Below are 26,903 nucleotides of genomic sequence, written 5' to 3' on the forward strand. Positions count from 1 at the left end.
AGGTCTTAATGCAGTTGTACAGGGCCTTGGTGAGGCCTCACCTGGAATATTGTGTTCAGTTTTGGTTTCCTAGTCTGAGAAAGGAAATTCTTGCTGTTGAGGAAGTGCAGCGAAAGTTCACCAGACTGATTCCAGGGATGGCTGGACTGACATATGAAGAGAGACTGGATCAAATGGGCCTTTATATACTGGAGTTTAGAAGGATGAGAGGGGATCTTCTAGAAACGTATAAGATTCTGACGGGACGGGACAGGTTAGATGCGGGAAGAATGTTCCCGATATTGGGGAAGTCCAGAACCAGGGGACACAGTCTTAGGATAAGGGGTAGGCCATTTAGGACTGAGATGAGGAGAAACCTCTTCACTCAGAGAGATGTTAACCTGTGGAATTCCCTGCCGCAGAGAGTTGTTGATGCCAGTTCATTGGATGTATTCAAGAGGGAGTTGGATATGGTCCTTATGGCTAAAGGGATCAAGGGGTATGGCGAGAAAGCAGGAAAGGGGTACTGAGGTGAATGAAAAGCCATGATCTTATTGCATGGTGGTGCAGGCTCGAAGGGACGAATGGCCTACTCCTACACCTACTTTCTATGTTTCTATGTTTCTATGTTTCTGTACTGAAACATTCTACACTCCACTCCAATCTCCAGTCCCGTCTCCTCCATTGGGGTTAGGTCATTCAGGCATGCCTCCAGTTATGAGCCACTTTGTCCTGCAAAAGAAAGGGAAGTCTATCAGTGCTTGTGGCACAATGTGTTTGGTGATGTGCCTGTCATGGCTGAATAATTGACAGTGTTTGCAAGCTGTGAGATGTGGGTGTGAGTCTTGCAGTACTGGTAAGTGTGAGAGGGTGAGGTGAAGCTATGAATGTGAGATATGAGTTGTGTTTGATAGAGATTGTTGGCAGGTGAGTGATGGGAGTGTGGTGCATTGAGCAATGTGTGAGGCTGGTGGTGGGTTATGGTATTTGAAGATAACTTCACTGACCTTGACCACTCATGTGAGGTCATTGAACTTCTTCCTGCACTGCATCCAGGTCCTCAGGGCTACACTGCTTGTATTGACAGCGATGGCTATCTGCTTCCATTCCCTTTTCAGCGTATGTCTGAGGTGCCTCCTGGCCCCCTGTGGATAGAGGACTCCTCTCCTCCTGTCCACCTCTTGCACCAAGGCCTCCAGTGCTGCATCAGAAAATCTTGTAGCATGCTCTCTTCCATGTTTTTTTTTTTTTGAAATTCGTAGCCAATCGTTCCAATTCTTTGTCAAATCACAAACGCCAGAGGTCACCTTGCACACGCCAAGGATCACTCTGCGCCAATGCTCTTAGCCAAAAGGCCTAGAGCCACTGCACCGTTTCTGGAAGTACTGCAATACCAGGTTCGTGCCATGGAGGTGGATGGGTCAGGTCCCCCACACACCTCCGTGGAGGTGGATGGGTCAAGCCACCCCACCCACCTCCTGTTTCCAAAAAAGCAAGCATATACCTTCCTGATCCAGGGAGAACCACCCGGAGGTCATGGTGGCTACTCCCCTGTCAGGTCAGTTACGCATGATCTTAGCCAAAAGGCCGAGAAGCGATGCTCTCTTCCATGTTGCGCCATTACTACATTCGCTTCCTAGTAAGACTCTCCTCCCCAGCCACTTCCTGCATCAGCTCCAGCCAGAATTCACCTCCTGTTTAAGTGGAGCAGGTTGGCTTTAAGAAGTGCAGGCTAGCTTTAATTGGTGCTAGCCTCGCACAAACATGGTCTCCCTACTCAAGCGTGCAGCCACTCAACAGTGTGTTTAGCACTGGGCTGCATGCTGCTGTCATTTAAATTAGCAGGCAGCACAAAGCTTGCATGCTGCTTATATCGGAAGGCACGGGGTAGTCACACATTGCGATACCCGCACCCGCTTTCGGGCCTCAACCATAGACTTCTCAGCCTGAAAAGGAAGTGTTTGAGACATTATCTTATAGGGGTTAATAATATGGTTATGGAAATAGAAATGGTAAATCTAGAATATTACTATAAATTACATTACAAGAGGAGGACAAGGAGACATAGGTTCAAACTAGCAATAGGTAAATTTAGGACTGATGTCAGGAAATTTTGCATATGAAGACTGATTAACTTGCGTAACAGACTTTCAGGAAGAGACAACAACCCAGAAATCTTTAAAGAAACAATCGGATAGTAAAATGGGCAGGGTTCATGGTCTCTCTGGGTGTATGAATTAAGTTGGGCTGAATGGCTGTCCTGTTCCATAATTATCTTGTGATCTTGGGAAAACAGCTCTTTGAATGTGTGGCTCACATATTTTACATGAAATATTCTAACAGGGTGATACAGTTTGAGACCACATTTTTGTTACCAAGGACTATGAAAAGACTGAATTGTTAATCATTGTGGCAGTACTGAGATCTTTGTTTTAATTCTAAGAAATTGTTCTAAATGCTGGAGAAGCTGGTGAGAGCTCTGATCAACAGTGTGTTATAAATATCAATTGTAATCTAGTACTCGTCCAATTCACTGTAATTTATAGCTTGACCCAATTTCGTAACTGAATTTAAGCAGCTGTTTTAGCCTGATGAAAGTCTGATTTATGTACAGTATTTCCTCATCCAGAAAGACCGAAGATGTAATGAGAATGATGTGTAAATTCCAGTATGCTGCTTACCACAATTGGAATCATTGTTAGTCCATACACCTCACAGAGGCAGAAAATTAAAAAAAAAACTGTAGCATATTCTCCTTGTGGCTGCATTTTTCCAAAGCTTCTCCCCATTTCTGCCAGTCATCAACTATAAGTCATGCAATATGTGACAAAATACCAGCACCAAGGCCTCCATCTATATCACCCTGTGCTCACCTAGCTCAACTGGCTTTCCAAAGTAAGATAGTGACAGTTTTGGACAGCAGAAGACCTTTGGACTACTTAGACCACCTTCCATAATATTTCTTTGTTGCATTTCTAATAAATGCCCCAGAAGATTCTTGTCCTCATCTTCAAATCGCTCCACAGCCCTATCACTCCCTAGCTTTGTGATTTACTCCAACCACACATCCCTGCAGGCACCCTCCAGTCCATCAGTAATGGCCTACTGATCATTTACCATTTCCTCTGCTCCACCTCCAACAATCTTACCCTCATCTTCTGGGAATCCCTCCTTCTGCATTTCACATCCCTACTTGCCTTCAAAACTTCAAGGCTCTCTACTTTATTGACTGTATTTGTGCTCCTGGTGATACTCGTCCGTCCGCCCATCTTCTGGTGGCCCTTTCTTATTCATCACTCCCAGATATCTCTTTGAATGTAATGAGTGCTATAGAAATGTAAACTGTTGTCTGCTTACAGAAAATGTCATCAGAAAATGGAGCAAAAGAACTCAACGCTGTACATTGTCTCTTTGAGCACTTGTCCTGCCAGAGGAGGGGTGGCATGGATAGCATCCATGAAAAAAATTGTGTCCGAGGCATGAAATTGTAGAAACAGAGAAAATATGTTGTAAATAATTCAATGTAATAGGACACCGTAGCTGCAAATTCCACTCGATGAAACAGTAGCATTTAAACATAAAAGACATTTCCATTAGATTTGCTTTAATTTTATATTAGTAAATGGCAGAAAATTATTAATAATGAAGGGTAATGGGTTGGAATCCAATTAAGCGACTAAAAATGCAAATCGTCAATTATTGATCAACATTAATGTAAAGAAGAGTGCAAACATCTTGAGTCAAAAGGACAGAAAACAGAAATGTTTATAAAATTGCTGATCAAATTTTTTGGTCGCAATAATGCTTTGATTATCTGTTATTGCTATTAACTTACATATCATCGTATTTAAATAAGAGTTTGCATTTAGCAGGATACACTCACAATAGTCAAATTTCAATATTATTAAAGCAAAGAGGCACTTAGCATGCAGAAAACACAGTGAAGGGTTCAATCTCTATGACTTACATGAATAGATTGCTGAAAAAATGGCATTAATGCACAAACCCCAGCATCCTAGTTCAACACCTTGCTCGTAACTAATGTATGAGGTAGAGTTGTGTTCTGCATATGGATCACCATTATATATTACCTGAAAGGTTTAAATAAAGAGATTAAGTGAAGAATAACATTAAAATATGAACATATTGGGGCAGAAATACCGGCCTCCCAGGTCCGTACTGAGTGTGTACGGACCCGGGAAGGCATTGCAAAAGCCGGTTTTCAGTGCATAATGCGCATGCGCTGAAAACCAGCTTTTCCGAACTGTCAAGCTTGACAGATCTTCCATATCTCGAGAGCAAGAACATTTGCAAGGGCAAGATTGTGGTATTTACCCATATCTTGCCCAGCAAATGTCCTCAAAATTCTTGCACCTGATAAAAGCAGGCGCATAAAATTATGAGAACACATTTTATTGTTAAAAACCTTTCTTACTACAGTAAGTTTATTTTAAACCATAATTAAAAAAACATTTTTAAAAATCGGAAAAATATATTTTTTTTAATACATAAATATCTTTAATTTAAATTAATAAAAACATGTGCTGTATTTTTTCTATTTTTTATCATTGGTTTTGTGTGTTTTGGGGGCTGTTTCTCATTCATAATAATGGAAACTTCAACTTACGGAATTGCCATTATTATAAATGAGAACATACTATACCTGATTGGCTGCCCAGAGCCATGTGACTCCAGCTCCAGGCCCATGCATGTCCTGACGTGCACGCGCTGCAATGCCCAGTCGGAGGAGGCCTCTGGACCGGGAACTCACGCGGGTGCAGCAGGATAAGATGAGTGCGAATTTTTAAAGAGCTTTTTACCCGATCATCCACGGGAAGCAGCCGACCGTGATTTCTGGGCGAATGTGCCTTTGGAGAAAAAAAATGCTATCCACTTCATCTGCGAAATGGAAAATCAAGAAAGTGGAGGGCATTTTTTTTTATTAAACACTGAAAAGTCATGATTATTAGGTCGCATCAGGTTTAATGCTGGAATATTGCATAATACAATAAATGCCAAGAGGGACAAGTGGGATAATTGCCATTTAGAAAATCTAGTATAGCGTGATTTTCTCCTGATTTTTTTTTTCCCTGTTGGTTTTCAAACCAATTCTTCTATTTTACTTTGGAGTATCCAATTTTGCAATAAGAACATAAGAAATAGGAGCAGGAGTAGGCCATTTGGCCCCTCGAGCCCACTCCGCCATTTAATAAGATCATGGCTGATCTGATCATGGACTCAGCTCCACTTCCCTGCCCACTCTCCATAACCATTTATTCCCTTATCGCTCAAAAATCTGCCTAATCTTCATCTTAAATATATTCCATGACCCAGCCTCTACAGCCCTGTGGGGCAGAGAATTTCACAGATTTACAACCCACTGAGAGAAGACATTCCTCCTCATTTCAGCTTTAAATGGGCAGCCCCTTATTCTGAGTCTATGCCCCCTAGTTTTAGTTTCCCCTATAAGTGGAAATATCCTCTCTGCATCCACTTTGTTGAGCCCCCTCATTACCTTATGTTTCAATAAGATTACCTCGCCTTCTTCTGAACTACACTGAGTATAGGGCCAAACTATTCAACCTATCTATAAGTCAACCCCCTTATCTCTGGGAGCAACCTAGTGAACCTTCTCTGAACAGGCTCCAATGCAAGTATATCCTTCCTTAAACATGGAGGCCAAAACTGCACGCAGTACTCCAGGTGTGGCCTCATCAATACCCTGTACAGTTGTAGCAAGACTTCTCTGCTTTTATACTCCATCCCTCTTGCAATAAAGGCGAACATTCGATTTACCTTCCTGATTACTTGCTGTACTTGCATACTAACTTGTTGTGTTTCATGCACAAGGACCCCCAGGTCCCTATGTACTGCAGCACTTTGCAATTTTTCACCATTTAAATTAGAATTTGCTTTTCTATTTTTTCTGCCACATCTCACATTTTCCCACATTATACTCCATCTGCCAAATTTTGCCCACTCACCTAGCCTGTCTATGGGCCTAATTTTGGCTATAACTTGGTCCAATTTTCTTGGAGTAAGTTGTTTTTTCTGGCGTAAGTTAAAAAACGCCATTTTCCCTAATAAACTTGCTCCAGAGTAACTCAGTTAGGTACGATTTTTTTTTAGTTGAGTTTTTTTTCCAAAAGGGGGCGTTCCCAGCCACTTACGCTAGTTTTGGCCATTTACGCCACTTTGGCCAGCTAAAACTTATTCCAAATCGACTTAAGTCAACGTATGTGACCAGCTGAAAAACATTGCGGGCAGTTAAGAATTCGGCGCAGGTTAGTACATTTAAAGCACCGAGACTTATAGAGCACTAAACAAACCACAAAAATAAACATTCAATAACAAATAAAAAATACAAAGAAGCTGAGAGGACTTACACCAAGACTTACAAAGCACTAAACAAACCACAAAAAGTAATAAGCAATCAATCAATAACAAATAAAAAATAGAAGTCCTACCTTTATGCCAGAAGCAAGTTTTTTTTTTAAAGTCCCCCCCCACCCCATCAAAACACTCTTACCCCCACTCCCCACACCACCCCCGCCACCATCAAAACTGTTCTCCTCCCACCCCCCCCCCCCAATCAAAACTCTCCTCGCTAAACAAAGCACAATCGTCAATAAATACAAAATAAAACACAAGTCTTACCTCGGCCCGGGAAGTTAGCGGGCCAGCTGGCCAGTGCGGGAGGCCACTCAGCCAGGGATAGGGGCTGCAAGCATTGGGTCCTGCTCACAGCCTGCAGGACACACTGGGAGGGCAAGGAGCATGTGCGCAGACTTCACTGCGCATGCGTGCAGCTGCCGACAGTGTTTTCTGCGCTGAGCTGTTGCTCCGCCTCCCACTGCACTATGTACGCCACGCTGGGACACTGGAGACTCGGCAGAGTGGGCAGGATAGGGCTACTTGTTTTCGGGGCCATTTCCAGCATGCAAAGTCGGTGCATTTAAGGTAAGTGTGCCGAAAAAAGGGGTTGGGAAAATTGGGCCCTATATCCCTTCGCAGATTGTTTGTGTCCTCCTCACAATTTGCTTTCCCACCCATCTTTGTATCATCAGCAAACTTGGCTACATTTCACTCAGTCCCTTCATCCAAGCCTGAGGAAAAGAGTGTTTGAAGATCAGTCCCTCAAAACTGTCACCAAGCTCATAGTCGACAGGGTCACAGTAATACCCGCCCTCCTGTATGGCTCAGAGACATGGACCATGTACAGTAGACATCTCAAGTCGCTGGAGAAATATCACCAGCGATGTCATCGCAAGATCCTGCAAATCCCCTGGGAGGACAGACGCAAAAACATTAGCGTCCTCATCCAGGCCAACATCCCCAGCATTGAAGCACTGACCACACTTGATCAGCTCCGCTGGGCAGGCCACATAGTTCGCATGCCAGACACGAGACTCCCAAAGCAAGCGCTCTACTCGGAACTTGTCCACGGCAAACGAGCCAAAGGCGTGCAGAGGAAACGTTACAAGGACACCCTCAAAGCCTCCCTGATAAAGTGCGATATCCCCACTGACACCTGGGAGTCCTTGGCCATAGACCGCCCTAAGTGGAGGAAGTGCATTCAGGAGGGCGCTGAGCTCCTCGAGTCTCATCGCCGAGAGCATGCAGAAATCAAGCGCAGGCAGCAGAAGGAGCGTGAGGCAAATCAGGCTCCCTGCCCACCCTTTCCCTCGACGACTATCTGTCTGACCTGTGACAGAGACTGTGGTTCTCGTATTGGACTGTACAGCCACCTAAGAACTCATGCTAAGAGTAGAAGCAAGTCTTCCTCGATCGCGAGGGACTGCCTATGATGATGATGATAATATAGATTGTAAATAGTTGAGGACTCAGCACCGATCGCTGCGGCACCCCACTATTTACTGTTTACAACCGGAAAATTACCCATTCATCCCGACTCTCTGTTTTCTGTTAGTTAGCCAATTCTCTATCCATGCTAATATATTACCCCCAACACCATCAACTTTTATCTTGTGCAGTAACCTCTTATGTGGCACCTTATCGAATGCCTTCTGGAAATCCAAATACACCACATCCACTGATTCCACCTCATCCACCCTGCCCGTGACATCCTCAAAGAACTCCAGCAAATTTGTCAAACATGATTTCACTTTCATAAAACCAAGCTGACTCTGCTTGATTGAATTATGCTTTTCCAAATGTCCTGCTACTGCTTCCTTAATAATGGACACCAGCATTTTTGCAATGTCGGATGTTCGGCTAACTGGTCTATAGGGCTAGAGTTTCGTCATTTTTTGCATGCTTAACGCCCACTTAACGTTGATTTTACCGCTGAAATGATGTATAAAGTCCAGATAGCGCCCATTTAGCCACAAAATGGAAACTGACGGACATTTGAGCGTTACTTTCCACATGTACGTAATGCCGGGAAAAAATAATACTGCTCACCCACTTTTTTTGGGCGGAATCATTAGAATGGGCGAAATCAACGCCCATAATATCGGGCAGCGTTACTTTCCACATGGAATTAATGCCGAGATTCAATAATGCCAACCGCCTATTTTTTTTTTGTCGTAAAGAGCACATTTGGTGAAACTAACGCCCAGGTGATCGGCCACCGTCACTTTGCCAACTCGCACACATCTCGCCCACAATATCACTCACCCAAAAAAACGCCCAGAAAAAGTGGAACTGTTCTGAACGAATCACAGCGGTGTGACTGCCATTTTTAAAATCGCAGTTCGCTTCATTCAAAAGGTTGCTTCAACTTTGGGGGACTTTGCATTGACTCTGGAGTTCTTCTCAGGTGAAGTGACCATCTCAACAGACATATTTTCAAACTCTGGACTATTGGGGGTTTAATCTAGGTGTATTTTAGAGAGGAAATTATTGCTTCTGATCAATAGCTATTTTACTTTCATTGCAATGGCTCAGCCTGAATCAATACGCAGATGCTGCAGAGCGCAGATGGCTCAAGGTGTGATGCACTTCATTATGTCCCCAGTTTAAGATGTGCGAGAATGAGGAGGAGGGCCAGACCATACACACCCCACACGTACAGGGAAAGGAGGTCTTACCTCGACGTGTCCGACCACACCTGCCTTCGGAGACTGCGCTTCCACAAGGTGGTAATCAATGAAATATGTGAGCTCAACAGGCCACATAATCAGCCTGCCATCAGGATATCAGTGCTGGTCGAGGTCAAGGTCACCGTGGCACTGACTTTCTATGCGTCCGGATCCTTTCGGGCCTCTGCAGTCGAGATTTGCCCTCTGTCTTACCGTGCCACACATCGCTGCATTAGACAGGTCATAGAGGCCCTGTATGCGAGAAGGATGGATTTTATCAGCTTCCCCATGACCATGGTGGCTCAGACTGACAGGGCTGGAGCATTCTACAGTATTGCTAAGTTCCCCATGGTGCAGGGAGCTATACAGTGCACTCACATCACCATGCGGCCATCTTCTCAGGACCCGGAGCGTTTTCGTAACAGAAAAGGATTTCACTCCCTGAAGGTCCAACTAGTTGGCGGCCACAACCAGATCATCATGGTAGTGAATGCCAAATGTCCGGGCACCTTCGATGAGGCTCACATCCTGCATGAGAGTGCTGTCTCTGCCATGTTTAAGAGTCAGCCACAAGGACAATGCTGGATGCTTGATGATAACCAATATGGCCTAGCCACCTGGCTCATGACCCCCCTTCGTGACACCCACACTGAGGCCGAGAAGCGATACAACCAGAGCCACAGAGACACACGCAATGTGGTCCAGAAAACAATAACTGTGCTGAAGCAGCACTTCAGATATCTGGACCACTCAGGAGGGGAGCTATAATACAACCCTGAACAAGTAGGTAAATTCGAGGTCGTGTGCTCCATGCTGCACAATCTGGCTGCAAGGAGGGGCCAAGAATTGCCAGAAGGGACTGATGCTCCACCTCAGGAGAGAGAGGAAGAGGATGACGAGGGGCTGGATGCTGACCTAAGGCTATGTAACCATGCCCACATTCCCTCCAGACTGCAGGAAAGGGCCCATGATGGCTACATAGCTGCAAGACTCTTACTCGAGGAGCTGATATCTGAACACTTTGCCTGAAAGAACGTTGCTGTGAGTGACAACACTGACACACTGCTGTGTGTGTGCAGCTCAGACATTAATGGCGCCCATCATCTTGGTGCCAGTTAAAGTTTACGTTGATTGAAGTTAAGTTTTATTTAATCCTTTCATGTTAGGGAATCACCACTGTGTAACAGTTCAGCTAACTGAGACTATGCGCAACAAGGTAATGTTCAATAAAAAAAATTTATACCAACATTGGTCTGAAATCATAAGTATCACAAGCAAAAACACCCAAACTCCGCCCACACCCCACTTTTTCCACCATTGACATCAATCAAATGTTCAACATGTCCAGCAACACAGAATACAAATGCATTACATTACAATAAATTGCATACACCCAGATGGAGATATAACACAGCCATCACCTGCGGACATGCACCTCACTTTCCTCCCTCCCTTCCCTTCTTCTCCACACTTCTACCCCTTCCCCTCCTCACTCCGTGGTGCCTGGTCGAGGAGCTACTCAGGTGGTGCTTCATTGGGGGGGATGAAGGCAGAGGCAGTGGTTGCACGGGTACGGGAGCGTGGTGTGCCGAGGGGGCAATATTCTCTGATACAGAAGCAGGATCTTGGTCCTTGCTCTCATCTGTCATTCGCAGTGTTGGTGCGAAACCTCGGGTTGGAGTGCCACGCTCTGGGACCACTGGGAGGCCTGTGCCAGCAGTGATCCTGGCTATCGCATCCAGGGCCTCAGCCATCTGCGGAATGTACTTGGTCAAGGTGGCCAGCTGTCGGAATATGCCCCCCAGTGCCTCGATGAGCTGGTCACCAATGTCTACAATCCCCCTGGACAACTGTACCATCTCTCCGCTCTCATGTGGTGCTCATGGACCAGACCTGCCATATCCACGAGGCCTCCATGGGGTTGGAGCCGACCTGGGGACAAATGGCATGCCCTGTGGCGAGTTGCTTGAGGCTGGTACCTCCAGAGTGGAGGCAGGAATGACCGGAGGACCACTAGATGGCCTTGGGGTGGAATGGCTTCTGCAACATGGCAATGCAGGTTCCTCGGAGTCCGCGCTCTCATCCGTAGAGAACAGACCCAGTGGATTGACGGGCGAGAATCGGAGTTCCTCAGCACCAGATGTAGTAGGATCGTCCGCCGACTCCTGCTCAGCGTCTCCACCTTCTGGCCTCTGTGGTCTTGCCTGGGGCCGCGCTGCTGGCTGAGCTGCAAAACACAAATGCGGTTATTAGAGGAGAAGGGGGTGCTAGGGTCACAAGGTCATTCCAGCGCTACACACAGCATATGCACGACAAAAGCATCACCACTCTCAAAATCATCACAGACATCACATTTCATGACCATCAACACATTTGTATTGCAATGATTTTCATTAGGCCAGCATTATTTCCAGGACAATTTTAGAAATTATCTATCATATATGATTGTTCGGATATGAGTGGGTGTGGCATCTATTGACTTTACATCATGTAATGGTGTAAGCTTCAGGGTCTGCAGATGCTTCCATGGCTGTCCGGGTCTGCTTCCCCACGAGTGCGAGCTCCCGCTTCTCCATCTCAGTGATGTCGCTGGGGACCGGTGGCCCCCTACCCGTTCGCCGCTGCATGGACCTCATCATCGATAGCTTCTTCTGTAAAAGGTGACAGGACGACATGGCATGAGATCATCGCGTGGTATCATTGCTAGGTACTGTCACAGAGACTGATACAACACATAACCAACAGATGTAATCATGATTATTAAGATAATTATCATTCTTTACCTAAAGTCGTGCACCGTGACCGCAGGTTTTGAGTAAAATATTCCTGGTAAAAGTGAAAGACCTCACATCTCATGACTGTTACAAATCAAATTATATAAATACATAAATATATGTAAGTAAATGTAATAATTACTCTTGCAGATCCCACAAGGTCGTTCCATCGTTTGCGGCATTGGTTGCCCTCATGCACCTCGTTGGTCGCTGACGAGACCACCTCTGCTATCTTGGCCCATGTCTTCTGGTAAGCCTTTGGGGTGGGCTTCCCATGCCCCCCCTCTGTCAAATCACCCCAGCATTACTTGACCTCCTGCAGGAGGGAGGCATTTGCCTCACCTGAGAACCTCCTCGCTCTTTTGCGCCCTCCAATGTACTCCTCTCCCACCTCTCTGCTCTCTCCAGCATCAGTCTCCACAGCCAGCTGTGATGTCTCCTCCTCTCCTTCCATTATAGGATAAATTTGGGCAAATATCTGGCTGGTAATAGCTAATTTTTGTTTCCCTACTTGCTATAAAGCTCTAAAGTGTCCCTCCTTCCTCCCAAAACCAACCACACCACACCCAGACACGCCTTCATTCCCTCTGAGCTCCCTCTCTCTCTGTCTCCTCTTCTGCGCATGTCATGATGACCCTTGACCTCCTGAATTGCAGGAATCGAGCGTTGCCATGCCGTTGCTAAGGACGGTGACATTTTACGGCAGAAGGTCAGGGAGATTTAACGCTACCGCCCATTTCATATCGCTCGCGGTAACGCCCACTTTCAAAAATGGAGGCTAGGTGCTTTGAGAATGGGCGAGAAGCTGCCGATCTGAAAACCCATTTTTACCACCCACACCGGAAATAACGCCCATTTTGGGCGATAAGCACAAAAGTGTAAAATCTAGCCCCATAGTTTCCTGCTTTCTGTCTGCCTCCTGTTTTAAATAGGGGCATTACATTTGCGGTTTTCCAATCCGCTGGGACCTCTCCAGAATCCAGGGAATTTTGGTAGATTACAACCAATGCATCCACTATCTCTGCAGCCACTTCTTTTAAGACCCCAGGATGCAAGCCATCCGGTCCAGGGGACTTGTCCGCCTTTAGTCCCATTATTTTACCGTATACTACTTCTTTCGTGATAGTGATTGTATTAAGTTTCTCCCTCCCGATAGCCTCTTGGTTATCCACTTTTGTGATGTTTTTAGTGTCTTCTGCTAATAGATCGGTTAAGGCCACCACTTTGCTCAACACAGTAAAGTATCTTGTAAGGCACTTATGTTGAGATAACAATCCTCCCTGTGTCTGTTCGTTACTGACATTAATCAACATTTACTTGTTCAGTAGCCAGTCAGATCAGAAATGTATTATTCTGCTGCATTGTTATTGCTGGCAGTTGACGCACCTCCTGTCATATGGTATCAAAACCGATTAATACAGAGTTTCAAAATGTATCCTGTACATTCAGAGCACAAAGAATATAAATTTTCCAAGCGATCAAACAATCCAGAAGCAAGGAAAATGTGTCTACAACTTCCACAACAAATGATCACAGGATCAGTTTAGATGAAGACCCGTTGGCTCAGTTAATATCATTTTCTAGAATGCTCACCGGAAAAATTCCCATTGCAGTTGAGCGGTTTCACAAATGAATCAGTGTCCCAGGGGCCGAAATTCATCCGGCTGGAAACAGGTCACACCTACCGTTTTTCCTGTGTTTTCACTGTCACGGTGGATGCGGTGGCCTCTTGCATGAAATTCTGCTCTTTGTTTTTTTTTGAGCGGGGTGGAAGTCATTCATAATGGGGGCGGAAATGGGGGCAGGAGCAGAGTGTTCATCTTAAGAGGGTCGGAGATGGGGGTGGGCGGAGCGTCCAGCACCATCAGTCACCAGTGTAGCACTGATGACATCATCACACTGGCGCGTCACCATGTCGCTCCCCTTCACTTAAAGGGGAGAGCCGCTGTGAGCTATCCGATTATTTTGGTTAGATCCACAGGGCCACTAGGGAGGGGGTGCCAGGCTGTCTGTTGGTGGCACGGCCGAACCCAGGGGCATAATTGTTGGGCCGAGCTGATAGTGGGCCAACAAGAAAAAATAAGATGGCGGCTGCGGCAGTGCACCCTCCCCTTTAATGGCGGCCGCACCGCCATTTTACACACAGTGCAAGCACAGGCACCGACAGGAAAAACTGTCGGGGGCACCGGCCAGCGGCCGCAAGATTTTCTCAGGTGAATTTTGCTTGCAGGCGAGAGATCGGCGGTGTGCGCTTTGATGACGCACTTCGGGTAGTTCAGCAGTAGTGGGGACCGCTGGTAAAACCACCGATGGCCATTTGACAAAAAATCGACTCCCATTCGACACCGCCACGTGGTCACCGCTTTCCGGTGGCAACAGACCTTATCAGAAAGCTGAATTTAGCCCCCCTGGTCTCAAGCACCATTCTTGGCAGCCTATCCCAGCTATTGATCAACTTTTGTGCAAATAAATAGATTTTAACATCTGTTCTAAACTTGGTGTCCACAACGCTGAGCCTGTAATCCCTTGTTCTATTAACTGGTGTCTAAAGTTATCCAGCGTTTACTTTCAATATCCCATTAAGTGTCACAAATAAATTGAAAATGTTCCCGCTGAAATGTGTCTTTTTAAGGCTGAATAGCCCAGCACATCTAAACATTTCTCATAGCTCATCCATCTAACACAGGGGCTAAGCCTCCTTGCTCTCCTCTGCAGCACTTTATGAGCCTGAATGATCCACCTATTTATGTTGGTCAGAACTGTGTGCAGTCCCTCAGGTGCCATCCAACCACAGCCAGTATAGCTTCATCATGACTGCTGGGGACGTAAAACGGGGCTAATATGAGTATATGGTCGAGAAATGTGCCTGTTTAACACCCATTTTTCAGAATCTGATTTTTTTTCCCAGTTGGTTTTCAAACCAATTCTTTAATTTTACTTTGGATTTTACTTTGGAGTGCACCACCCACAATTTTGGTGAACGGCAAAAAAATTGGATTGAGTGTCCGCAGCTGTAGCAGGCATTAGGCCACTTTGCGGGATTTCATTCAGGAAAGCCAGGTCTACATGTGGCCTAACAGGTAGCCCTGCCGCAACCAAAAAGATAAGATTTTAAAATAGACTTACCTGAATGAAGAGTCAGCAGGAGCAGGAGTGTTCCTCCCGATTGCACATTTAAAGAACGCTGCTAGCTACCACTCGACCCATTCCCCAATCGCTACCGCTACTCCACCCATCTAGCCGGTACCACTACCCCTCCGGCCACCACCACCCCTCCTGATCTGTTTTCCCCCATTTCCAACCCAATCACCCCCTTCCCAGTCACCCCATTCCTTATAATACCCCTTCCTTGTCACGCCCCTCACTATCTCCCCCTGCTGCTATTAAGGTTGCCAACTCTGGTTGAATGTATTCCTGGAGGCTTCATTACAATCGTCCCACCCAATCAAACAGCCTGTTTTTCCTTTCTCCAATATTTTTACAACTAATAAACCAAAATATTCAAAGAAAATTTAAAAAATTGACCTATAATTTTTCTTCTGGGGTGCTCATGGCAGTGTTCAAGAGAGTAATCTTTAATTCCTGGAGAATCCAGGATAATTATGGACAGTTGGCAGCCGTGCCCACCACTGATCAAAGCAGGTATAAATCAAATCAAGCTCCCTTGGTCATCATCATAGGCAGTCCCTCGGAATCGAGGAAGACTTGCTTCCACTCCCAAAGTGAGTTCTCTGGTGGCTGAACAGTCCGATACGAGAGCCACAGACCCTGTCACAGGTGGGTCAGACATTCGTCGAGGGAAAGGGTGGGTGGGGCTGATTTGCCGCGTGCTCCTTCCGCTATCTGCGCTTGACCTCTTTGCATTGAGACTCGACGAACTCAATGCCCTCCCAGATGCACTTTCTCCACCTCGGGCGGTCTTCGGCCAGGGTCTCCCAGGTGTCAGTGGTGATGCCGCACTTTACCAGGGAGGCTTTGAGGGTATCCTTGTAACGCTTCCACTGCCCGGCTTTGGCTCATTTACCATGACGGAGCTCTGCATAAAGCATTTGCTTAGGGAGCCTCATGTCTGGCATGCACACTATGTGGCCTGCCCAGCGAAGCTGATTGATTGTGGTCAGTGCTTCAATACTGGGGATGTTAGCCTGGTCAAGGACACTGATGTTGGTGCGCCTGTCCTCCCAGGGGATTTGCAGGATCTTGCGGAGACATTGTTGGTGATATATCTCCAGCGACTTGAGGTGCCTTCTATACATCGTCCCTGCCTCAGATCCATACAGGAGGGCGGGTATTACAACAGCCATGTAGACCATGAGCTTGGTGGTAGACACCGGTCTGGACATGAATTGGGTCTGTAATGGATCCGTTGGTAAGGATCAAGGTCGACATGTCATGATGAAGCAGGCGAAGAATGTTGACAAACTTTTGGGGGCATCCGAAACAGAGGAGGACACTCCATAGACCCTCACGGGTGACAGTGTCAAAGGCCTTTGTAAGATCGAAGAAGGCCATATATAAGGGCTGGCGCTGCTCCCTGCATTTCACCCCACAAGAACGGGGAAGCACTCATCAAGGACACCGAGGCTGTCAGGGCCCGATGGAAGGAACACTTTGAAGATCTCCTCAATCGAGACTCTGCCTTTGACTTGAGTGCTCTCGACTCCATCCGGCAGCATGCGACCCGCCACCAACTCAGTGAAACTCCAACATTGCATGAGGTAGGTAAAGCCATAAAACAGCTCAAGAATAACAAGGCTATGGGTGCGGATGGAATCCCTGCTGAGGCGCTAAAGTATAGCAGAAAGGCGTTGTTGGCACGGATACATGACCCATCTCTCTCATCTGGAGGGAGGACAGCATGCCAGGAGATCTCAGAGATGCAGTGATTGTGATCATTTTTAAAAAGGTCCGACTGCAGCAACTACAGGGGTATCTCCCTGCTATCAGCCACTGGGAAGGTTGTCGCTCGAGTTCTCCTCAATCGTCTTCTCCCTGTGGCCGAGGAGCTCCTCCTGTAGTCACAGTGCGGATTTCGTCCCCTACAGGGCACAACGGACATGATCTTTGCAGCATAACAGACGCTCCCTTGGTAAGCTTCGTGTTATTTACAGACAAATCCAGCTCATCTATGTGTACCAGGAACAGCAGGACTCCCAGCACAGACCTCGGGGCACCCCACTGAATATCTTCCTTATTTCAAAATAACTCCCCTCATGGCTATTACAACAATTACAACAACTTGCATTTACATAAAACATTCAACATTGGAAAACATCCCAAAGCTCTCCACAGAGGCATGATCAGACAAAAATGGATGCCCTTCTGCTTCTACCCTTTTAGCCAAATACAATGCATATCCATGTTTTATCCTTATATCCACTGATTTTTTTCAAAAGAATCTCTCGTATGCTTGTCTCAATTGTCAGCTTGGCTTAGTGATAGCACTCTCACCTTTGTCAGAAGGTGATGGGTTCAAGCCTCATTCTTGTGAAGCTTGCGTACATCCTCCAGTCTGACATTTCAGTGCAGGACTGAGAGTCCTCCGTTGACAGAAAGAGCGGGGGAGCACTTCTGGTGGTCTGGCCAAAATCTATCTCTTAGCTAAGACCAGATTAATTGGTTGCTTATCTCATTGCTCTTTGTGGATCCTGGCTGTGTGCAAATTGGCTGTTATGTTTAGCTACATTACAACAGATTCTGCACTTCAGTAATTCATTGCTCGTGACGTGCTGCGGCACATCCTGATTAAATAGTTATTTAATATGTTCACAATCTCCCGTTTATGCTCATTTATCCTCATGAGTCCTTTCGGTTTTGAGATTTTCCTTGAGTACCCTCTCGTTATATTATTGGAAGAATGTTTTAGCATTATGTTTTGCATTTCAAGTTCTCTCTTGTCATCAGTCACCTCTTTTCAACCTGCTTCTTGTAATCACCTTTCTCCATACAAGCTTTGTAAATCTTTTTTTTTTATCTTTAATTTCCCTGCTGCTCCACTTTTGGAACATTTTTAGTTACTTTGGCATATACATATTCTGTATTTATTACATAATGATTTTGAAGTATATCAATTAATCCTTGAAGATCTATCCATCAACAAGATAATCCCCATCCACACCGTCCCACTCCTCTATAGCCCCCTCCCTCCCCCTTCCCCAACATCCCTCCATCTAAGTTGCCAATCTGGCTATTATACCTCTCAAGTTTGCCTATTTGAAATGTTCTGCTTGGTTTAATTACACCCATGCAACATATCTTAGGTCTGGAGCATTATGTTCCATTTTAGTCACATTGCCTCAGAAATGCAAAAGATACATTAGGAAAGATTCAGAGATAAATGACCAGGATACCTAAAAGTCCTAAGAGAATAAATTATGAAGAAAGTCTCAAGTGAGCAAACTTATTTTCACTGGAGGAAAGTCTGAGTGATGCTCGCTTTGTAATTAAATAGTAAATAAAAGAAGTAAAACGTGGAAATGTAGTAAACAGTGAGGAGCTAGACTAGTGATGAGACTAGTAAATAGTAGCAAACTTCAGTAGCATATAGACAGACTGCTAAAATGGCCATACACAAGACAGATTAAATCTAATGCAGAAAAATGTGAAGTGATGCCTATTGAAAGGAAAAATGAGGAGAGACAGTATAAACTAAATGGTACAATTTAAAAAGGTGTGCAGGAGCAGACAGACATCGGGGTTCACGTACATAAAACTTTGATAAAGCTGTTAAAAAAGCATACGGGATACTTGGCTTTATAAATAAGAAGCATAAAGTACAAAAGCAAAGACGCTATGGTAAACCTTTATAAGTCACTGGTTAGACCTCAGCTCGAGTATTATGTCCATTTCTGGACAACACACTTTAGAAAGCATTTCAAGGCCTTGGAGAGGGTGCAAAAAAGATTTACCAGAATGGTACCAGAGATGAGGGAATACAGTTATGTGGAGAGACGAGAGAAACTGGATTGTTCTCCTTAGAGCAAAAGAGTTTAAGTTGGAGATTTAAGAGAAAATTATATGGGGTTTTGATAGAATAAAGAGAAATTGTTTCCAGTGGCAGGAAGGTGAGTAACCAGAGGACAACGATTTAAGATAATTGGCAAAAATGCCAGGGCAGAGAAGAGGAAAATAATTTTTACTCAGTGAGTTGTTATGATTTGGAATGCACTGCCTAAAAGGGCAATGGAAGTAGATTCAATAGTAACTTTCAAAAGGAAATTGGATATATACTAGAAAATGAAAAATTGCAGGGCTATGGGAAAGAGCAGAGGAGTGGGACTAACTAGATGGCTCCTTTAGTGAGCCAGAACAGGCGCAATGGGCCGAATGGCATCCTTCCATGCTGTATGATTCTATAATTCCATGTATAGATGAGGTTGCAGTAAAAAAGCTACTTATCTTGCAAGATAAGCATAGGACCATTGGACAAACATAAAATTCAAAAGCCGCAAGCAAGTCGAGAGGTTTACTTTTTTCCCCTCACATGACAATGAACATATGGGAAAGCTACTGATTCAACACCAATGACACCTTCAAAGAGGAGTTGAATAAATATTTGTTCAGCAGCAGGGTTAGGTATTATGCAGATATTTTACAGTACAATTCTTAGTGTTAGTTGGTAATGCCTGTTGATTCCTTCATGAGGGAGGGAAGTCTAAAATAGGACAATCATATATTGGCACTCAATGAAGTGGACATAATAGCCCGAATAGTCTTACCTTCTTTGTATTTTTCTTATGTTCTCATGCTACAGATGTTCAGCTATTTATATACTAGGATAGGGTATGGGTCACTCACAACAAATATGTCAAGGAGAGAGCTGCCTTTTGTGTACAGCCTAACATACATGCCTGGAATTTCCACGTGGGTTTTCCTGATTGAGCACCGTAACTTCTGAAGTTATGGTGGACAATTGGGAGAAACCAAACAGAAATTCTACTTCATGGAGTTAGGAAGTATGGCAGATGTAATAAAATAGGTTTTAGTTAAACTACAAACTTGCTGCAATTAGGCAGTCGGGAGTTCATTGGAGAGGCCAATAAAAGGCACAGCAGAGAGTCCGGGGCCCAGCATCGAGGAGGTGCGTCGGAGAGGCGTGCTTGTGCAGCTACAGGGAGAAGGCAAAAAAGTAGAAAGAAACAGAAAGGTGACGTCACAGCCAAGGGGGTAAGTGATTGGCTGGTGATTGGTGAGTAGTTTTTCTTTTTTCTCTTCTATAACAGTGAGTAAACTTTAGCATTGTTGTTGCCAATTTAAGTGTATCTAAGGGTTAAGTCATGGCAGGTGAGCTCGGTCACGTGATATGCTCCTCCTGTACCATGTGGGAACTCAGGAACACTTCCGGTGTCCCTGACGACTACATGTGCAGGAGGTGTGTCCGCCTTCAGCTCCTGACGGTCCGCGTTGCGGAATTGGAGCTGAGGGTGGATTCACTCTGGAGCATCCACGATGCTGAGAATGACGTGAGTAGCACGTGTAGCGAACTGGTCTGACCACAGGTCAAGGGTCCACAGCCAGCTAGGGAATGGAAGACCAGCAGGAAGAGCAGTGCAAGGAAGGTAGTGCAGGGGTCCCCTGCGGTCATCCCCCTGCAAAACAGATACACTGCTTTGAGTACTGTTGAGGGGGATCACTCATCAGGGGAGGGCAGCAGCAGCCAAGTTCATGGCACCGTGGCTGGCTCTGCTGCACAGGAGGGCAGGAAAAAGAGTGGGAGAGCGATAGTGAGAGGGGATTCGATTGTAAGGGGAATAGATAGGCATTTCTGCGGCAGCAACCAAGACTCCAGGATGGTATGTTGCCTCCCTGGTGCAAGGGTCAAGGATGTCTTGGAGCGGGTGCAGGACATTCTGAAAAGGGAAGGTGAACAGCCAGTTGTCGTGGTGCACATTGGTACCAACGATATAGGTAAAAAAAGGGATGAGGTCCTACAAGACGAATTTAAGCAGCTCGGAGCTAAATTAAAACGTAGGACCTCAAAAGTAGTAATCTCAGGATTGCTACCAGTGCCACGTGCTAGTCAGAGTAGGAATCGCAGGATAGCTCAGATGAATACGTTGCTTGAGCAGTGGTGCAGCAGGGAGGGATTCAAATTCCTGGGGCATTGGAACCAGTTCTGGGGGAGGTGGGACCAGTACAAACCGGATGGTCAGCACCTGGGCAGGACCGGAACCAATGTCCTAGGGGGAGTGTTTGCTAGTGCTGTTGGGGAGGAGTTAAACTAATATGGCAGGGGGATGGGAACCAATGCAGGGAGACGGGAGGGAAACAAAAAGGAGACAAAAGCAAAAATCAGAAAGGAGATGAGTAAAAGTGGAGGGCAGAGAAACCCAAGGCAAAAAACAAAAAGGGCCACTGAATATAAAGGGGCTGCAGCAGGGGTCAAAACTAAAAATCATGGTTTAAAAACTAGTATTAAAACACTCGACCTAAACGCACGCAGCATTCGAAATAAAGTAAATGAGTTGACGGCACAAATCATTACAAATGGGTATGATTTGGTGGCCATTACAGAAACGTGGTTGCAGGGTGGCCAAGACTGGGAATTAAACATACAAGGGTATCTGACGATTCGGAAAGATAGACAAGAAGGGAAAGGAGGTGGGGTAGCTCTGTTAATAAAGGATGATATCAGGGCAGTTGTGAGAGATGATATTGGCTCTAATGAACAAAATGTTGAATCATTGTGGGTGGAGATTAGAGATAGTAAGTGGAAAAAGTCACTGGTGGGTGTAGTTTATAGGCCCCCAAATAATAACTTCACAGTGGGGAGGGCAATAATCAAGGGAATAATGGAGGCATGTGAAAAAGGAATGGCAGTAATCATGGGGGATTTTAACCTACATATCGATTGGTCAAATCAAATCGCATGGGGTAGCCTGGAGGAGGAATTCATAGAATGCATACGGGATTATTTCTTAGAACAGTATGTTACAGAACCTACAAGGGAGCAAGCTATCTTAGATCTGGTCCTGTGTAATGAGACAGGAATAATAAACGATCTCCTAGTAAAAGATCCTCTCGGAATGAGTGATCACAGTATGGTTGAATTTGTAATACAGATTGAGGATGAGGAAGTAGTGTCTCAAACGAGCATAATATGCTTAAACAAATGGGACTACAGTGGGATGAGGGCAGAGTTGGCTAAAGTAGACTGGAAACACAGACTAAACGGTGGCACAATTGAGGAACAGTGGAGGACTTTTAAGGAGCTCTTTCATAGTGCTCAACAAAAATATATTCCAGTGAAAAAGAAGGGTGGTAAGAGAAGGGATAACCAGCCGTGGATAACCAAGGAAATAAAGGAGAGTATCAAATTAAAAACCAATGCGTATAAGGTGGCCAAGGTTAGTGGGAAAATAGAAGATTGGGAAAATTTTAAATGACAGCAAAGAATGACTAAGAAAGCAATAAAGAAAGGAAAGATGGATTACGAAGGTAAACTTGCACAAAACATAAAAACGGATAGTAAAAGCTTTGACAGATATATAAAATGGAAAAGAGTGACTAAAGTAAATGTTGGTCCCTTAGAAGATGAGAAGGGGGATTTAATAATGGGAAATGTGGAAATGGCTGAGACCTTAAACAATTATTTTGCTTCGGTCTTCACAGTGGAAGACACAGAAACCATGCCAGAAATTGCTGGTCACAGGAATGTGGGAAGGGAGGACCTTGAGACAATCACTATCACTAGGGGGGTAGTGCTGGACAGGCTAATGGGACTCAAGGTAGACAAGTCCCCTGGTCCTGATGAAATGCATCCCAGGGTATTAAAAGAGATGGCGGAAGTTATAGCAGATGCATTCGTTATAATCCACCAAAAGTCTCTGGACTCTGGGGAGGTACCAGCGGATTGGAAAGCAGCTAATGTAACGCCTCTGTTTAAAAAAGGGGGCAGACAAAAGGCAGGTAACTATAGGCCGGTTAGTTTAACATCTGTAGTGGGGAAAATGGTTCAAACTATCATTAAGGAAGAAATAGTGGGACATCTAGATAGGAATAGTGCAATCAAGCAGACGCAGCATGGATTCATGAAGGGGAAATCATGTTTAACTAATTTACTGGAATCCTTTGAGGATATAACGAGCATGTTGGATAGAGGTGTACTGATGGATGTGGTGTATTTAGATTTCCAAAAGGCATTTGATAAGATGCCACACAAAAGGTTACTGCAGAAGATAAGGGTACGCGGAGTCAGAGGAAATGTATTAGCATGGTTCGAGAATTGGCTGGCGAACAGAAAGCAGAGAGTCGGGATAAATGGGTCCTTTTCAGGTTGGAAATTGATGGTTAGTGGTGTGCCACAGGGATCGGTGCTGGGACCACAACTATTTACAATATGCATAGATGACCTGGAAGAGGGGACAGAATATAGTGTAACAAAATTTGCAGATGACACAAAGATTAGTGGGAAAGCGGGTTGTGTAGAGGACACAGAGAGGCTGCAAAGAGATTTGGATAGGTTAAGCGAATGGGCTAAGGTTTGGCAGATGGAATACAATGTCGGAAAATGTGAGGTCATGCACCTTGGGAAAAAAAAACAGTAAAAGGGAATATTATTTGAATGGGGAGAAATTACAACATGCTGCAATGCAAAGGGACCTGGGGGTCCTTGTGCATGAATCCCAAAAAGTTAGTTTGCAGGTGCAGCAGGTAATCAGGAAGGCGAATGGAATGTTGGCCTTCATTGTGAGAGGGATGGAGTACAAAAGCAGGGAGGTGTTGCTGCAACTGTACAGGGTATTGGTGAGGCCGCACCTAGAGTACTGCGTGCAGTTTTGGTCACCTTACTTAAGGAAGGATATACTAGCTTTGGAGGGGGTACAGAGACGATTCACGAGGCTGATTCCGGAGATGAGGGGGTTACCTTATGATGATAGATTGAGTAGGCTGGGTCTTTACTCGTTGGAGTTCAGAAGGATGAGGGGTGATCTTATAGAAACATTTAAAATAATGAAAGGGATAGACAAGATAGAGGCAGAGAGGTTGTTTCCACTGGTCGGGGAGACTAGAACTAGGGGGCACAACCTCAAAATACGGGGAAGCCAATTTAAAACCGAGTTGAGAAAGAATTTCTTCTCCCAGAGGGTTGTGAATCTGTGGAATTCTGTGACTAAGGAAGCAGTTGAGGCTAGCTCATTGAATGTATTCAAGTCACAGATTGATAGATTTTTAACCAATAAGGGAATTAAGGGTTACGGGGAGCGGGCAGGTAAGTGGAGCTGAGTCCATGGCCAGATCAGCCATGATCTTGTTGAATGGCGGAGCAGGCTCGAGGGGCTAAATGGCCTACTCCTGTTCCTAATTCTTATGAACCAAGACTTTTTTCTATTGGAAATTGTATTTTAAGTATAAGTCCATGATATTTTTTACTGTCCACTCCTGAAGATGATGACTACATTGAGTATGGTTCCACAGATGCCTATAGTACCTTCTCAAGTAATCATTTTTCCTTGTCTGAGCCTAAGCAGTGAATGTCGACAAGCTATTTTCCATGGAAACCACCACAGCCAAACCTGTCCTCATCCAGGTCTGCACAAAGTTTCCAATGGGAATCATTGGGTAGAGATGAGGCTTCAAAGCCCTGGTTAATTTTCCTATTCCCTAAGCCCAAAGTGCGGAGGCCTTTGCGGCACCTGTTGCCCTGTCTAAGAGCAGCTGATTCAGCACTGTGCCAGCCGTAAGCCAACCTAAGAATCTTTGATCTGTTTGGTTTTACTCACTCAGCTGTTTTTCTATCACTTATCCCTTTGAAATACAGAATAATCCATTGCTGGTCAGATTACGTGTTTTGTTCATGGAAGCCTGGAGCTCATTTCCATTTCGCATAACACCTGCTGATGGCCAAGGAAAAATAAAAGTGAAATCAAACCATCCCTCACAAACTATATCTGTATATAATACAAAAAGTAAACACAGCTACACAGCTGATTTATGGCATTAGTTGAACCTATTACAGTTTTCCTATTCTGAAATGCAATCCATCCTATTAATATTTCTATACATGGCGGTGAGGGGGGGGGTTGAAATTCAACTGCAGTGGGGAAGGGACAGACGGGAGTGGATCGGTTGCCGATTATACAGAGAAGTCTTCTCTATATCGTATCGACTTGATAGAAAGGGAAATCAGGCAGGGTGTATAACAGGTAGCCATTCCACTACCCGCCGAAGGAAATTTTATTCCTAATTTCTCAAAAGCATATGGAAACAGGGTGGGCACATGGGATTAGGTCTACTGTTCATGGGGAGGATAAATACTAACACAGACTGATTGATCCAAAAGGCATGCTTCCGTGTGGTAATTTAATGTAATTCTATGTAAATTATTCACAATTTTTTTTCTTCTTTTTCTTCTCCCGTTTCCTGAAGGGAACGTGCTCTTACTGGACTAGTTTCATAAGGGCTGGAAGCTCTCCCGTACCTTGCCCAATTGACTGCATCGGATTTGTGAGCAAAAATGGGGTGTTGCCAGGCCGTGGATGGGATCACAGTCAAGCCCAATTCTGCTCTCGCTCAAAATTCATTACATGCATGAAACTTTCAACAAGAATCACTGGGCAGCGATCATGAGCATGAACACGAACCCTGGCTGATCACAGAATTATAGAATCACATCACAGAAGGTAGCCCTTCGACCCATCATACCTGCACTGGCTCTTTGAAAGAGCTCTCCAATTAGTCCCACTCACCTGCTCTTTCCACAAAGCCCAGAATTTTTTTATCACCTTCAAGTATATCCCTTTTGAAAGTTATTATTTAATCTGCTTCCACTTCCCTATCAGGTAATGCATTCCAGATCATCACTTGCTGCTTAAAAAAATTCTCCTCATCTCCCCTCTGGTTCTGTAGCCAATGATCTTAAATCTGTGTCCGCTGGATACCGACACTCCTGCCAGTGGCATCAGTTTCTTCCTATTTACTTAATCAAAACCACACATAATTTTGAACACCTCTGTAAGGGGGTAAAAAGTACAGACAGATTGTCACCAAAGTGAGTACTGAAGGTAGTGAATTGATCTGATACGTAAAATGGTCCAGATTAAAGGGCTTATCAGTATTAAGGGGTTGTGAGGAGTCGCAAGTTCTTGACCTCAAGGTAGGGATTGTAAGATATCACCTATTGACAGATTGTATGTAAAACTCGCTAATTAATGATAGAAAATGGCCGTATAACATAAAATGAAAACTTTATATATTCAAGACCCAAAGAAGGGAATGGCATGGAATCAGGTTAAGGGGAATAGCTTTGCTTGTGTGTTTATCTTTAAAAACTGCAGACCAAGCTGGAAACGTCAGAGCAAGGTTAAGACTGTGGAACAACACATTCCAAAAGGCTGAGATCGGCCCACGTGATAGCGAGATTGCGAAACCACTCAGCAGCGAGTCTGATAAGGGTTAACGAATCAATATAGCTTCGTAAATCAGCTGTAAACCAACAAGTGGTCATAGAAGGTTTTGTGGGAGGGTCGCACACCTCGGAAACTGTATAACTGTGTGTAAAACCATCAATCATAGAGGATTCATTTGGAACGCTTCCCTTGCATATGCTTGAATAAAGATTGAAAAAGTGAATCCAAGGTTTTGTCTGAGTGATTCCATGGTCGCTATATGGGCAGGTGCCGAATCCTTATTTCAGGGACTGCACCTTGAAGAAAAGTCTTCTTTTTACCCCAACAACCTCTATTTAATGCCCCCTAAACCTTCTCAGCTCTAAGGAGAACAATCCCAGTTTCTCTAATCTCTCCACGTAACTGAAGCGCCTCACCTCTGGTACCATTCTAGTAAACCTCCTCTTCACCCTCTCCAAGGCCTTGACACCCTTCATAAAGTAGGGTACCCAGAACTGAGCACAATGGCACAAAATTTGAGGTTGTAATGACGGTGAAACTGTCAGCATTTGCCGTCATTGTGAAACTGATAGCAACCTCTGGCGTCCGCACATGCGCAGTTAAACGCAGAAATCCAGAAGCTGCAGTTAGTCATTCCCTGCTCTGCCACAGGGCACCCTTTTGAACTCCCCGCAGCAGGCAAGCAATTGAAATCAATGAGCTGATGAGAACTTCAGCATTTACGCTCGAAACTCCCGCCCCCCCCCCCGCCCCCAAAG

The 26,903-nt window shown here is 45.0% G+C and overlaps 1 protein-coding gene and 1 pseudogene across 1 annotated transcript in view; both read right to left on the minus strand.

Annotated features, from left to right (window-relative positions):
- The window catches only part of slc45a2 (solute carrier family 45 member 2), an 88,714-nt gene that overhangs the window by 34,627 nt on the left and 27,184 nt on the right, over positions 1-26,903 (minus strand). Inside the window, exon 5 of the mRNA XM_070860117.1 lies at positions 3,947-4,070. Within this exon, the coding sequence (XP_070716218.1) occupies positions 3,947-4,070 (124 nt within the window). The remainder of the gene's footprint in view (positions 1-3,946; positions 4,071-26,903) is intronic.
- On the minus strand, positions 1,340-1,578 carry LOC139252195 (U2 spliceosomal RNA; annotated as a pseudogene).

This window comes from Pristiophorus japonicus, chromosome 2 (assembly GCF_044704955.1).
Source record: "Pristiophorus japonicus isolate sPriJap1 chromosome 2, sPriJap1.hap1, whole genome shotgun sequence".
Classification (NCBI taxonomy): Eukaryota; Metazoa; Chordata; class Chondrichthyes; family Pristiophoridae; genus Pristiophorus; species Pristiophorus japonicus.